This window comes from Seriola dumerili, unplaced genomic scaffold (genome assembly GCF_002260705.1).
Source record: "Seriola dumerili isolate Sdu_G_001 unplaced genomic scaffold, Sdu_1.0 BDQW01000378.1, whole genome shotgun sequence".
NCBI lineage: Eukaryota > Metazoa > Chordata > Actinopteri > Carangiformes > Carangidae > Seriola > Seriola dumerili.
Window position 1 is genome coordinate 295,778 of NW_019174633.1, and position 16,000 is coordinate 311,777.

General features: G+C 42.6%; 1 protein-coding gene across 2 annotated transcripts; it reads left to right on the forward strand.

Moving 5' to 3' along the window:
• Positions 1-629: 629 nt before the first annotated feature.
• On the forward strand, positions 630-15,925 carry cpsf1 (cleavage and polyadenylation specific factor 1). 2 transcript variants are annotated; one of them, XM_022760913.1, is made up of 38 exons: positions 630-800; positions 1,594-1,759; positions 1,870-1,897; positions 2,006-2,139; positions 2,235-2,315; positions 2,427-2,578; positions 2,756-2,902; positions 3,044-3,183; positions 3,377-3,487; positions 3,617-3,710; positions 3,799-3,886; positions 4,212-4,367; positions 4,603-4,651; positions 4,732-4,805; positions 4,895-4,969; positions 5,066-5,146; positions 5,447-5,542; positions 6,103-6,282; positions 6,465-6,606; positions 6,763-6,941; positions 7,175-7,314; positions 7,410-7,590; positions 7,710-7,916; positions 8,057-8,146; positions 8,234-8,380; positions 8,509-8,661; positions 8,936-9,052; positions 9,343-9,433; positions 10,549-10,633; positions 12,520-12,661; positions 12,818-12,970; positions 13,124-13,300; positions 13,659-13,725; positions 13,823-13,870; positions 13,963-14,118; positions 15,221-15,350; positions 15,476-15,614; positions 15,701-15,925. In XM_022760913.1, exons 2-38 carry the CDS (start codon positions 1,616-1,618, stop codon positions 15,746-15,748), a joined length of 4,422 nt encoding a protein of 1,473 aa, XP_022616634.1. In that variant the 5' UTR covers positions 630-800; positions 1,594-1,615; the 3' UTR covers positions 15,749-15,925. The 2 variants fall into 2 exon arrangements, with proteins under 2 accessions (XP_022616634.1, XP_022616635.1); XM_022760914.1 differs by having other exon boundaries at positions 5,447-5,524.
• The last annotated feature ends 75 nt before the right edge of the window (positions 15,926-16,000 follow it).

Genomic DNA, 16,000 nt, shown 5'->3' on the forward strand with positions numbered 1-16,000 from the left:
ATGATGGAGCTTGATTGTCATATTTCCATATTTCCATATTCCTTTACCCTTCCTCTTGAATTGAGAAACCATTAAAAGATTTGTGGGAACATTCTGTGGAATCAGCCATCAGTAAACTTCAAAATATAGTGCTGTACTGGGCCTGTGTTTTCATCAATCACATGATTATGTTTGGTTTTCTATACTAAAAAAAAAAACTTAAGTGTACTTGGGTGTAATTTGTGCACAACATTGTCGTCAAGGCTTTTTATTGAATTGCATCACACTCATTTGTTTTCTATATGTAAAAATGTAAAAATGATACATTTAAAAAGTATTTTCTGTTCATTCTGTCCCTCCGCTAAGTTGCAGCAAATAGTCTGGATCTGGAACTTCACTTACGGAGACTTTGTCTTAAAAAATGATCAGATAAATCATTTATCTGAGGCGCTTTGCTTTGAATAATGGAACAAACCTCATGTAGTAAAACATGATGATAATTTCCATATAATAATTTGACCATTCGTAAGAATTTTCACATGTATCCTGAAACTATAAAGATAATAAAGAACTGAATACTTTTGAACTGTGGGGGCAGCAGTACGCCCGCCTCGGAGCAACAAATCTGCCAGAAAAAGAAAAGCCGAAGAAGAAGAAGACTCACGCAGTCGCAACACAGCGAACACAACGACAGCTAACTGCTAGCTTACCTGGCTATCGGATAGATAGCTTAAGTTAGTAAACCACAAAGTATGATACCCTAAATGTGAACAGAGGGAGGAACAATAAAGCTACAAACTCTGTTAACGTGTTTGATATAGGTACGTCGACAAGTTTAATTCATGATTTGCAAAGACATGCCAAAACTTATGTCCGGGGCAGAGGCTGTGCCATGCTAGCTAATGTGCTATCTACAAATAGGGAGTTTAGCCCGTTGCTACCGTCCGTTCATACATTCGTTATCCGAAGCTAACTGTTAGCTGTACTAGAGGCTCACAGTGGTCATAACAAAGTGACTGAATGGCCGGTGCTGCTTGTATTTTTCATTAAATTAAACGATCTATCAGAGTAAAAGCTAATAATCTAATTAGCAGACAAAACCTAACGCTAACGCTGCTTTTGGTTGATTATAATCTAGCTACCGTTTATTTATCATGATAGCATCTTTTTACATCACTGTCATAAATACTTAAAGCAGGGCTTAAACTTGTATTAAATAACTACAGCTAAAGATAGTATTATGTATTTGCAATATGAGGGAACTACATACTTGCAAATGTGTTTACTGGAATGATAACGTTAAGCGTTAAGTCCAATTACGACATCTAAAAGTTTACTCCATGTTTCAGCAATAATACGTAACAATAAAATAAAGCTCAACGTTTCATGAACGGTGGAGTTGTTTAATTCGGCGTGTAAGTTATTTACCAAACTGTAAGCTTAATAACTAAATCTCAGTTCAGCATTTTTTCACACTGCTGGCTGGTTACCACTACTCACTTCAGTTTACTCATGAGGAAGACTACGAGAATGAATATTTGATTTATCATATGTATTTTAAACGGATCAGTGGTATAATGCAGAGGTCTTGACATGAATTTTCTCACCTGTCAGATGCTGAGGGCAATCATCCAGGATGTATGCTGTGTACAGACAAGCCCACACCCCCACTGCAGTGGAGTTTTCCGTCTACTGCAACTTTATATCCAGTAAGGAGAAGAACTTGGTCGTCGCAGGAACATCTCAACTCTTTGTCTACAGGATTATCCACGATGTGGAGGTAATGATAAGTTTCCACTTTCATTGTTTCATTCTTTCAGGCCTTAAAAAATAAGCTCAAATCGTTGGTGAGTTAATGCGCTAGGTATAACATTTCTGTTATTATTTCAGAGTACATCAAAGGCTGACAAGTCCTCAGGTAAGTCTGGACTCCAAACTCAAAACAAACTGAGTTCACTACTGATAAATTAAATAAACCTATATGAGCGTATTAGCCGTCCAGCTTCAATCTGTCCCCCTCCTGCAGATTCCAAGTCTCGTAAGGAGAAGCTGGAGCAGGTGGCGTCCTTTTCTCTCTTTGGCAATGTTATGTCCATGGCCAGTGTGCAGCTTGTGGGCGCCAGCAGAGATGCACTCCTTCTCAGTTTCAAAGATGCCAAGGTATTATCATCTAAGCTGTGCACTGCCTAACAGACTTTTTAACTGCCTAAAAATGTTTTTGTTCTGACCTCTGGGTGTGTTTGCTCTCTCACCAGTTATCCGTAGTGGAGTATGACCCCGGGACACACGACCTCAAGACGCTGTCTCTTCATTACTTTGAGGAGCCAGAACTCAGAGTATGTAGCAACAAGAACTTATATGATGTGTGAAATATCTGCCTAAATTGTAGTAGATGTTTACAAGTGAATGAATTATTTCAATCATTTGGACTCTTTTTCAATTTTCAGGATGGGTTTGTACAAAATGTACATATCCCCATTGTCCGTGTAGATCCAGAGAATCGCTGTGCTGTAATGCTCGTTTATGGCACCAAACTTGTGGTGTTGCCGTTCAGAAAGGACACTCTAACTGATGAACAGGAAGGTGGAGTTGGAGAAGGGTACGCGTGCATTCCCCTAAATATTCTGCTTATTGACGTCTTTTAGTGTTTGGTGCGCACTTGTGTCCCAAATATTTATTTGTCCACTTTTATCCTTCTGCTGTTCGAGTTTATATTAACACTCAAAAGCTGTCTGACCGTGCTGAATCCAAAACTGTCTGTGTATCTCATCCGCAGACCTAAGTCCAGCTTCCTGCCCAGCTACATCATCGATGTCCGCGAGTTGGACGAGAAGCTGCTAAACATCATTGACATGAAGTTCCTGCATGGCTACTATGAGCCCACGCTGCTCATCCTGTTCGAGCCCAACCAGACATGGCCTGGGTCAGTCCAACACACCATCAGCTATAATGACGACTTTCTGTCTTTTATCTGATACTCTGAGCTGCTAACAAGAGTTACGTTCTGTTTGATTCAACCAGATTTGATTCAGCGTTTAACTTCTGTTGTTTCTCTGTCTGTCAGACGTGTGGCTGTGCGTCAGGACACTTGTAGCATCGTTGCCATCTCCCTCAACATCATGCAAAAGGTCCATCCCGTCATCTGGTCCCTCAGTAATCTGCCTTTTGACTGTACGCAAGTCATGGCTGTTCCCAAACCCATCGGTGAGTTCAGTAAATTTTCTCTCTTGTCACTGCTTATCAACTGTGTGGTCGCTAGTTTCCCTCTCTGCCATACAGGTCATTTCTCCTGAAGTGTTGGATATAAATTTACACTATGTGAGGAAGTGTGTTGTGTTGTGAAAGTGTTTGGTGTGGCGGCTCCTGAGAGTTCTGATCACGTATCAAATCTTTCCAGGTGGAGTGGTGGTGTTTGCTGTGAATTCGTTGCTGTATTTGAACCAGAGTGTTCCACCATATGGAGTTTCTCTCAATTCTCAGACAGCTGGGACCACAGCCTTCCCGCTGCGTAAGCATCATGATCTGAGAACACACACCTAAACTATATCGCGCCTTGTTAATATTCAGTGGGTTCCAAAAGTCTAAGACCACTTTCCCATTTGATATTTTTTGATGTTCACGTGTTTTGATTACGCAGGTGTACAGGATGAAGTGAGGATCACACTAGACTGCTCCCAGTCTGACTTTATCGCCTATGATAAGATGGTCATCTCTCTGAAAGGAGGAGAAATGTGAGTCATTGTGATTACCAGTAAAATACACGTGAACCGTGCTGACAGTTCATGATTCGTCTCTGACTGTTTTCTTGTCGTCTTGCAGTTACGTGTTAACACTCATTACCGATGGCATGAGGAGTGTGCGGGCTTTCCACTTTGACAAAGCTGCTGCCAGCGTCTTGACAACTTGTGTAAGTTCTGCTTAAAGCTGAGAGCAAAAATGATCTGATGATACAGGACGTCTCTGAAACAATTACCCTTCTTTTTTGTTTCTGTGGATAAAAATAAATGGGAGGAGGTATTAGAGTTTGACTGACATGGGGTTTGAAGGCTAACACCAGTATTTTAGGATTAAAGCTGCTGAATGCTGCAGAATTTAAGAATTCTTATGTCTGACTGATATTTTAGGATAAAAAATAAATGCTCAGTCTATACTATGTTTGTCAGCTTTTAGAGGATTTAGATATCGACAGTCAGCCATACTGATGCCTTACACTGTGGGCTTCCCTCTTCCAGATGGTAACCATGGAGCCCGGCTACCTTTTCCTCGGTTCCCGCCTGGGAAACTCTCTGCTCCTGAAGTACACAGAGAAACTTCAGGAGACTCCACCAGAGGAGGGCAAAGAAAAGCAGGACAAAGAAAAAGAGAAAGAGAAGGATAAAGATAGACAGGTTTGAAAGCAATTGTGGAAAATGTGAATTATAATATTGTTCTTGTGAAGGACCATTTATATTTTCACTCGCTTTATGCTTTTATTGTTGCAGCAATTATTTCAGATAAGGAACTTGTCAGTCTTTCAAAGTAAATGTGCGCAGCACACAGTGTACACACTGAAGGATTGTTGCTCTGTTTGACAGCTGGTTGTCAACATGCTCTTTGTTCTAAATCTCTGCTAATGAATTCCAGGAGGAACCGCCGAGCAAAAAGAAGCGAGTAGAATCGTCCAACTGGACTGGTACGTTCAACTTCAATGTTTCATGTGTGCCAGAAAGATGTGTGAGATCTTACAGCTTTATATCGTATTTGTTCTGACAGATGAGGTGGATGAGATCGAAGTGTATGGAAGTGAGGCCCAGTCCGGCACTCAGCTGGCCACCTACTCCTTCGAGGTAGTAAAACCCTAAAGCTTTATTGCTTCTTATGTAAATGCAGATGTTGTGGAGTGTGACTGAGAGGTCTCCTCTGTGTTTTGTTACAGGTGTGCGATAGCATACTCAACATTGGACCTTGTGCGAATGCGTCCATGGGTGAACCTGCCTTCTTGTCAGAAGAGGTACAGATATTTGAAACACATCCCAGAGTCTCTGTAGATTGGTTAGTGCTGCACAGAACTGTATTAGACGTCGCTGACTTTACTTTCCTCCCACAGTTCCAGAGCAACCCTGAGCCTGACCTGGAGGTTGTAGTGTGCTCTGGCTTTGGCAAGAACGGTGCACTGTCTGTGCTTCAGGTAAAATCGTCCCTGTTGACTTTGACTGTTATTTTTATGCATGTGTGTGTAGGTAGATGCATGCCTGAGTATTATTACTGCACCGTCTTAAAACCTGTGGTCGTGAGGGCCGTCTGCCGCAGGTCCAGTGACAGTGCTATAGTGAAGTCTGGGTCTACCACGGCTGCCTCAGAGATCGACGGAGTAGCCTGTAAACACCCCAGACACAAAGTTGACACACTTAAATGCACAGATTGATTTCTTGTTGTCTTGTTTTATCTTCCTTTAAAATGCTTTGATATGTTTCCATTCTGTTCTCAGAGAAGCATCCGACCCCAGGTGGTCACTACATTTGAATTGCCAGGTTGCCATGACATGTGGACGGTCATCTCAAGTGAGGTCAAGGAAGACAAAAAAGTACTGTCTATTTCTGCCTAATAACTTAACAGTCCCATATTTGACACTTTTATTTGAAGTATTGATCCATAAGAAGATATATTTGTGGTTTTTCGAACCAAAACTATCTCAATGTAGTTTTACATCTCCTCTCTCTTCTGATTGGCTGACTGTTTTCTGAGTGATCAAATAAAGAATAGAGCAGATTTCAGGTAAACACTCAGAGAAACCAAATCCTGCAAGGTTGGATGGTGGGTTTGGGGGGGCGTGGCTTGGAGCATGGTTGAGAGCGGTGACTGCTTTGTTGTGACATCACAAAGTTACAGGAAGTCCTGACGGCTGGTTTTAAGGCTCAGTTTCTGAATACAGGCTGTGAGCATTTCTCTGTGGACTGAGGCTTTGATACTTTCACAGTATTAATATAGAACCTAGACCTGATCTATAATCAAAAAAGACATGGAAATCTCACTTTATACAATATGGGACCTTTAAGGTTTTCACTAATTAATAATCAAAATGTTCCGTCATATATAGCGTCACCTTTATTTTTTACTGTAAGATGTTTCTTGGTCCTTTCACAGCCTGCAAAAACCGATGAGTCAGAGGACGGGGCTGAGACAGAAACCAGTGAGGATGGTGAAGAGGGAGAAAAAGAGAAGGAGGAGAAGGAGAAAGAGGAGGAGGAGAAGACGGAGCCTCCCCTGGAGGATGATATAAAGAAGCATGGCTTTCTCATTCTAAGCAGAGAAGATTCGACCATGGTAAAACAAAAAAAACAAACTCTTCATCAGTACATGTCTGATGTTGTGTAGCTTTTATTTGAACAGATACAAATATAAAAGTTAAAGTATAAAACAACTCTGGTTTAACGTAGGGAGAATCTGGATGTTGTCTAATACAACTCGAGTGTCTTTGTATAAACTAAACCTGCGTCTTTGTGTAGATCCTTCAGACTGGTCAGGAGATCATGGAGCTGGACACCAGTGGTTTTGCGACCCAGGGACCCACTGTGTTCGCTGGGAACATCGGTGACAACAAGTACATCATCCAAGTCTCACCCATGGGTATCCGACTCCTGGAAGGAGGTAAAAAAAATTAGAAACAGTCCCAAAAAAATGGTGAAACTTGGTGACAAAATGATTTGAAGTTGGAGATCTGTGATATTAAGACAAACTGAAAGCATTAAACGTGATGCAACCAGCCTCATTTACTGACATGCTTTCTCTCAATCCTGCTTTCAGTGACACAGCTCCACTTCATCCCAGTGGACCTAGGCTCTCCCATAGTGCATTGCTCCGTGGCTGACCCTTACGTAGTGATCATGACCGCAGAGGGGGTAGTCACCATGTTTGTGCTGAAGATTGACTCATACATGGGGAAGACACATCGGCTGGCTCTGCAGAAACCGCAGATCCCCACTGTGAGTCGATCAGCCTTCATAGTAGGGTATTATTGAGCAAACACGCCCCCTGCTGGCCAAAACTGAAGCTGTCAAGCAAAAGTGTCTGGTTCTGCAGTTTCAACATTGTCACTCATTTGATTTTTGTGCTTCAGTGATGGTAATATGCAGCTGCAGAGCATCATTACACTCCCAAGTTTGGAGTCTTTTAAATAGCTTTTAACAATAATTAACTCCTGCCTCTCGTTCCACAGCAATCACGCGTGATCACGCTGTGTGCGTACCGAGACGTCAGCGGCATGTTCACCACAGAAAACAAAGTGAGCTGCTCCGTCAAAGAGGACACCATCGTCAGGAGTCAGTCTGAGACAGAGACCATCATCCAGGACCTCAGGTGAGAATTCACGTCACCTCCTCAGTGAAGCAAACAACCAGTTGAGAAAACCTCGTATTTGTCCGAGGACTGATTGTTGTGAAATGTGCGTGTAGTAACACAGTGGATGATGAGGAGGAAATGCTGTATGGAGACTCCAATGCCAGCGCAGGGCCTGCAAAGGAGGAAATGAGCCGCAACTCTGCGGCAGCAACATCCTTTGGAAGTGAGGGCGGCTCGAGCAAAGCCGAGCCCTCACACTGGTGCATGATCATCAGGGAGAATGGTGTCATGGAGGTACGGCACATATGTAACATCATAAGATTACATACAGTATATTCATCTGTAACAAGATGCGTGTTAATGCTATTCCTACGCTCCCCTTTTGTTCATGGCCCTTGTTTCTATTTGAACAGATTTACCAGCTGCCCGACTGGCGGTTAGTGTTCCTGGTGAAGAACTTCCCAGTTGGTCAGAGGGTGCTGGTTGACAGCTCCTCCGGCCAATCGGCAACACAGGGGGAGGGTAAAAAGGAAGAAGTAACACGACAAGGAGAGATCCCATTAGTCAAAGAGGTGGCTTTGGTTTCACTTGGAAACAATCACAGCAGACCGTATTTACTGGTGAGTTTGTACTTTGAGGCCCTTTGTGCTGAGTGTGTGATGTGTCTGTTTGTGTTTCGTTAAAAAGCTTCATTAAGAGAAAATAAATCACTTAAACTGAATTAAAACAGGGTACGACAAAGTGTCTTCTTGTTTTCTAGGTTCATGTCGAACAGGAGCTTCTGATCTACGAAGCGTTCCCGTACGATCAACAGCAGCCGCAGAACAACCTGAAAGTCCGCTTCAAAAAAGTAAGGAGCTAACGCTGATAAAGGCGGACTAAAGCAAGTGAGCTGTGGATGAAGTGAATCTTAACAGCGCTACTCTGCTCTGCACAGGTGCCCCACAACATTAACTTCAGAGAAAAGAAATCGAAGCTCAAGAAAGATAAGAAAGCGGAGAGCGGCGCCACCGAGGAGACTTCAGCTGTGAAAAGTCGGATTGCCAGATTCAGATACTTTGAAGACATCTCCGGATACTCAGGGGTAAGTAGGGCATTTCTTAACACTTATTTCAGGACTCCAGCCAAAACATCCACGCTCGGAGAGCTTTTACATCCCTGTCCCTGTTGGCTAAACTTAAGTAATTTTCCACATTTTCCTTGTTGGCGCAGGTGTTCATCTGTGGTCCGTCTCCTCATTGGATGCTGGTCACCTCTCGGGGAGCGATGAGGCTTCACCCCATGACCATTGACGGCTCCATCGAGTCGTTCTCCCCCTTCCACAACATTAACTGCCCCAAAGGTTTCCTGTACTTCAACAAACAGGTACATATTATATATATTGAAAGAAATCTCATCTCGGCGGTTGTGAAGCAGGAAGAGCCGCTAGTTCAGGAAGTGATTTTGTCCACTCTGATTTCCCATTTTAAATTTTTACTTTAAATGGGAGCCATCATGTAAGTTAAGTTTTATAAGTTTTATAAGTTTTATTTCAACGTGCTAGTTTTGTTCTGCTTTTTAGTTTTTCTTTCATCTAGTTTCTACTTCCCTCAACAGTTTTCATTGTGTGTGTCATGTGTGTGTGTTTGTTTTCCCGCAGGGCGAGCTGAGGATCAGCGTCCTGCCCACATATCTGTCCTACGATGCCCCCTGGCCGGTCAGGAAAATCCCACTGCGGTGCACCGTCCACTACGTCTCCTACCACGTCGAATCTAAGGCAAGGCTCCTCTTACTCGACCCCACACAACACCAGAGGCACCAAAGCGGCGACGTGACGCAAATTCAAGCTGTAACACTTTCCCCCGGAATCGCACACCTCCACTTGCATAACGTGATGCAAAATAAAAGCGTATCGATCGAGCTGCTTTGAAAAAGTTGAAGATGAAAGCCCTCTGGCGCTAAAGTTTTCTCACTGTGAGAGGAAAAAAAAATCAATGAGGGTGACTTTGAAAGGATTAGGCTTTGATGTGAAGTTTTTGTGTGTGACTGTGGATTTTTCCCTCTCAGGTGTACGCTGTGTGCACGAGCGTGAAAGAGCCCTGCACTCGCATCCCCAGAATGACTGGAGAGGAGAAGGAGTACGAAATCATAGAAAGAGGTTAGACGTAAACACACACACACACACACACACACGCACACACACACACACACACAGCCCCAGCAGATGAATTCATGTACGGCATGGTCCAGATGTGTTCTTTTGAATGGATTTTAAACTGGATGTTTATTGTTATAATTCATTTTTCATACAATTGAATCATTAAAGTTTATTCATACTGCTACTGCCTGGATTGGCTGAGGCTGGACATTTCAACCATTTATCCTTTTCTTTCAGCCGTTTCAACATTTTTAGTTACACTTTGCGAATTATTTCAATAGTTTGAATTACTTTTAGTTTCTTATTTCAACTGTTTTTGTTACTTTTTGCTACTTTTTAAAATCTTTTTCAAAATGTATATAAATTTCTCCAGCTGAATATTTCAACAATTCAACTATTCATTACTTTTAGCTACGATTTAAAACATTTATGAATTATTTTTTAGTTACTATTTCAGCCATTTATCCATTTCTTTTAGCTAACTTCAGTTTACAAATTACTTTTACATATTGTTTATCTTACTATTTCAACTGTTGTGAGTTATTTGTAGCTGCTACTTTAATCGCTTATACATTTCTTTAGCAAAATATTTAAACTGTTTATACATTACTTTTAGCTATTATGTAATCTATTCATTCATTTTAGCTAACTGCAATATTTCAACAATTCATAAATTACTTTTAGCTACAATTTAAAACATTTATAAATTTCTTTTTCTCAGTGTTTCAACTTTTTTCTCACATAAATTACTTTAAGCTAGCTAGTGTTTTTACTATATTTTTTCAACTATTTAAACTATTTATAAATTAGTTTTAGTTTTTTAACTAGTTCAACCGCTATTTCCACCAAACATTTTCAACCACTTATTTAGTCTTCTGTACTAACTTGCCAACTACTTTAGACACACTCCCAATGGCAACAGGTTGTGTTAATGCATTACAACGGATTCAGGTGGTCGAGAGGCGTGTCCTGTGCAGTCAGCCTTCAGTAGCTGGTAGTCTCCTGATATTGTGGCCGTACAGTCACTGAAGATCAGCATTGCACCAGTTTCTAAACCTATCTAGCTGTAGCAGTATGTGGATATCTTACTGATGTTCTCCGCTGTCACCCCGCAGATGAACGTTACATTAATCCTCAGCAGGAGAAGTTCTCCATCCAGCTCATCTCTCCAGTCAGCTGGGAGGCCATTCCCAACACACGGTAAAAGCTGTTTCCTTTCTACACTGCGCCCCCTTTTAAAGAACAAGGGTGCAGTTTTCAAAATCAATACAGATGCCTGTTTTTAATAGACATAGGCACCTGTGAATAAAGAGGTCCACACAACCTTGAGCCAGCACTGTTTTCTCATTTACTGTGGGGCAGGTTGACCTGGACACTTTGTGCTGCAGTTCGAGAATTGCGAGGTTTAATAGAAAATCTTGGGTCATTCATCCAAGTTGTAGACAATTAGTTTAGTCTCACATGACCGCTTTCCCTCATTTCAGTGAAGATCAGTTGGAAATGTTGGGTCATTTGTCCAGGTCCCTGGTCATTTATCTGCACTGCATTATCATTAACTACTGCTGTGGGAGCTTTTCTGTGAGGAGCTGAAGAACATAAACAAGTCTGGCTCGCAGTGTCTCGCTATTATATGCCGGGGCACTGTTTGTGTGGGAATATGTATCATTATGGGGTTTCTGTCAGATGGTTCAACGCTAGGCCAACTTGGCCCTGCCGTTTACGGACATGCAATATTAAGCTGGGACAACTTCAGCTCTGTGCCAGTGTAAAGTGTGTAAATGTGACAGTCCATCGTAGACACATGACAGCGCCATTAGGAACCAGATTAAGAAATACACTGAGTCTAATAAACCTGTGTTGACACTGGACTTGTATGAAGATAAATGCCACTTCACCAGCCACAGATTGAGCCGGGAATAATGGGGCTTTTTTCTCTAATGACCAGCTGCTGGATTGTAGCTGCACTATCAGCAATAACAAAGTAATAACAGCTCACACTCACTTTTCTTATTAACCCCCGACGAGGAGGTCATGTTTTGGGTTTGTTAATGACCGGAATATCTCAAAAATGAATGAACCAAATTCAATGACATTTGTGGCCATGGGTTTAGTTTTTGATGCAGTTCTGTACATTTTAAAAATGTTTTTTAACAGTTCAAGCTCTTGCATTTTTGCCACTTCTCCTGAACTTGCTCTATCTAGATGTAAGACTAAAAAGACTAAAGGGGACGTAGCTTTGCTGGAACAACCTGCCCGATGAACTAAGACTCTCAAAATCAGTATCTTCTCTTAAATCGCTTCTGAAAACACAGCTCTTTCACAAAGCTTTTGGATAATCTCTTTTAAATATTTCACATTGCTTCCTTGTGTTTCTATTTTTATTGTTTTTATTGTTTCATTTTTTATCTTGAGTAAATTGCCTGCATGTGTTTGTTGTTTTTGTTATTTTATCCTTGTGAAGCACTTTGTAATCTCAGATTTTGATGAGCGCTCTATAGATAAACTGTATTATTATTATTATTATCATTATTATCTTGAAAACAAACCACTCTCATGTAGGTCGTAATTGTCTGTCACAGTCTGGATCCATTTGTAGATTAAACATTCTCTACTATTTTCTATTATTAAATAAAACGACAAGTGTAGATGATGTTGCAGCTTCGGAGAGGAATGCTCCAGGCATGTAAACACGACCCTAAGTGACCTTTTCGGTCTTTCCTGTGTGTATTGGATTTTGAGCACTGCCGCTGCCAGTGTTGTCTAACTCATCCTGCGTACACACCGATGGAGGGCTGAAGCTGAAGCTGAAGCTGCTGCTGCTGCTTTGCTGACATGCTGTCGTCACTGCTCAGCCTGTGCAGACACGGTGCAGGCAGACAGCTGTAAAATGCATGTAAATACGACATCCAGAGTTCAAATCAAGCATGTATCATACTTCTCTCTCTCTCATATTTCCTGTGAATCTTCTAGTACCCCCCCCCCCTGCATATAATGTATAATCCTAATAATCTAACATAGGAACACACTTGTGAACAGAAGCTGGTAAGTGTGTGTGCCTTCACGTTACCCCTCTCTGTCTCCATAAGGATCGACCTGGAGGAGTGGGAGCATGTGACCTGTATGAAGACGGTGGCTCTGAGGAGTCAGGAGACAGTGTCGGGGCTGAAGGGCTACATCGCAGCGGGGACCTGCCTGATGCAGGGGGAGGAGGTGACCTGCAGGGGCCGGGTGAGCAGCACACAGTCTCTCTGTTTGTATAAAATGGATCGCAGTAACGACATCTGGTGAAAATGAGAAATAAAAGCCTTTCCTTTAGCTGCAAAGCCTCAAAAGAACTGAGGCTGCTTCGCTTCCATCATTTAAAGGTTTGAATCTTGTGTTCAGATTTTGATCCTGGATGTGATTGAAGTTGTGCCAGAGCCGGGCCAGCCCCTCACCAAGAACAAGTTCAAAGTGCTGTACGAGAAGGAACAGAAGGGACCGGTGACGGCTATGTGCCACTGCAACGGATACCTGGTCTCAGCCATCGGACAGAAGGTGTCACAACATCACAGCAACTGCAGTTCACTTAGCTGGAATTAGTAAAAACACTCCTGCCTCACACTGTGTCCAGCTACAGAACAATAAAACTGGACTTGAACTTTATCTAAAAAATGTTTAAAAATTCATTGCATTGTGTTCCCCGCACAGATCTTCCTGTGGGTGCTGAAGGACAACGACCTGACGGGCATGGCCTTCATCGACACTCAGCTCTACATCCACCAGATGTTCAGCATCAAGAACTTCATCCTGGCTGCCGACCTGATGAAGAGCATCTCGCTGCTGCGCTACCAGGAGGAGAGCAAGACGCTGTCGCTCGTCAGCAGGGTGAGCGACTTACTGTCAAACCGCTTGAAGACGCGGCTATAATTGAATTCAGACCCACGAGTTCACTTCTTTCTTCTGAAGAGTTAGAGTTGAGGCTGAGGAGAGGCTGCAAACAGGCGGGCATTAGTGTTTTATTCAAGAGCAGAGGGAGATTAACTATAACCTGTGGGCTGCTGTACAAGCAGTGGAGTGTTTATTGATTAAGATGTACAAGTGGGTATTGATGGCATCTCTCCTGTGGGTGTTTGGGTTCAGTCGAGTTAATCTTGGAGAGAGCAGGTCTGGCAGCTGGAGATAACTCAGGGAGCGCAGTTGCCTTTGTTGGGATTTAACTGTTTTCTTATTGTTTTGGCACCAGGATGCAAAGCCCCTGGAGGTTTACAGCATCGAATTCATGGTGGATAACAACCAGCTTGGATTCTTGGGTAATGTTTTTAATGCCCCTTGGAAGAAAATTCGATTAAGTTCGCAAAAGTAAAATCCTTCTGTTCTAATTAACCTTTTATTTTATTTTCCTCTCAGTGTCAGATCGAGATAAGAACCTGTATGTGTACATGTATTTACCTGAAGGTAAGTCATACTGTCATACATCTTCAAATGTAATGTAACTCGGTGTCAAAGTGCACATCCAGTCATGTGATTTGTGGTCTGTGTGTTTGCAGCTAAAGAGAGCTTTGGAGGGATGCGTCTGCTGAGGCGAGCCGACTTTAACGCCGGTGCTAACATTAACACTTTCTGGCGGATGCCGTGCAGAGGAGCGCTGGACGCTGGCAGCAAGAAGTCTCTGACCTGGGACAACAAGCACATCACATGGTTTGGTAAGACTCCTGTCACATGGCTGGAAATAGGATGTGTGACGATGGCGGGGTGGTTTTTCATAGGGACTATTTCTTGAATAGAAAGTAGTTCCAATGAAACCTGTAGACATTGTGTTCTGTTGAGACAGTGTCTGAAAGCAGATGTTGGCAACACTGTCCTTGGTATCTCTCTCTCTCTCTCTCACACACACACACACACACACACACACACACACACACATATATAAACTAACACATTGACAATGGACCCGTCAGTCGGATCGACAGAAACATTGCACAGTGTTTATTTGCATAGAGAGCGGGGAAGTGAGATCCAATCACAGGTCACTGGAGACATGTGGAGACGCATTCTGATGCCAGGTGTGGACTGACGTACGTAGAGCTGTCGACTTGTGATTTGAATGCCCCGAGACGCATGTTAATGCCAGGTGTGAACAGGGCCGCTGATACAGAAGGAGACGGAGCTGAGCTCCGTCAGGGTAAGATTTGGATGTCAGGAGGCAGAGCCCAGCACTGGTGGGCTGTGGCCCGGTTTAACGCTGCATCTGATGAGCATGTGCCTCGAATAGGAAGTAGAGAAAAGTAGATACTTTGCTACAGTGGACTGGGAAAGTTAATGTTCTTTCATGTCGGCAGACGTGGACGAACACCAACAGTTACACCGAAGAGAACAACAGACAGCAGTGTTGCCATGTCACTCTTTATCTGGTCAGGCAGGTAAAAATTGCTCTCGGGGGTTAGTGATAATTTGGACAACTTTTTGTCTCGTTTATGTGGATATACTATTAAAGATAGTCTTGAGGTGAACCTAACGGAGGCTCTGAAGGGACATATTAACAAAAACAGTTAGGCTTGTTTGAATCTGGCTGTGTTGAACACAGGTAGACCGCTGCACAGGGGAAAGAAACTGTATACTATCTGTATTTTAAAGAAAATGTCAATGACCTTTGTCAGGTATTGATGGATCTAATTTATAAAAAAGGAGCTGAGAAGAACTCATTCACACGTTCATTCAGTTTTTCTAAAACACAAGAAGTCTGAGCTTCAAACACCCAAATGTTGGATGTGGACTAAACCACGTTTCTCATCTGTGTTCCCATAGCAACCCTCGATGGAGGAGTCGGCCTTCTTCTCCCCATGCAGGAGAAGACTTACCGACGACTGCTGATGTTACAGAACGCTCTGACCACCATGCTGCCTCATCATGCTGGTCTAAACCCAAAAGCCTTCAGGTTCACATCTGCCTTCAGTTCTTTACTAGTCACATATCAGGTGTCACTGCTCAAAGATGGGATCGTATTTAGCTACTTGATGTTTGACTTGCTATAACTGTCCCGTGTGTGTGTGCCGTGTCCAGGATGCTGCACAGCGACAGACGGAGCCTGCAGAACGCTGTGAGAAACATCCTGGATGGAGAACTCCTCAACAAGTACTTGTACCTCAGCACCATGGAGCGCAGTGAGCTGGCCAAGAAGATTGGAACCACTCAGGACATAGTAAGAACACTAACTGAGAGGAAAGAGAAAGCGGTCGAGTTCGTTTTCTTGTTCCTGTTTTCATTTTATCCGTCGTCTCTCTTCAGATCCTGGATGACCTCCTGGAGATCGACAGAGTAACAGCTCATTTCTGAGCCACATTCCCACGTCTCTTCCACTGAAAGCTGTTTTATATCATCAGGTGGAAACCATGTTTTGTTATGATCATCTCTGTGAAAACCTTATTTGTTTTTCTTACTTGTTAGACAGAAAAAAAAATGGGAAGTTGTGTTTTCTTAGAATGTTTTGTATAAAAAAAAGGAAAAGAAAATCGGTAAAACTAATTACACAAGCCTGGTGCGAGTTTTGAGTTTGTTCACATTGAGCTTCGAGTGATTGAGACAGGA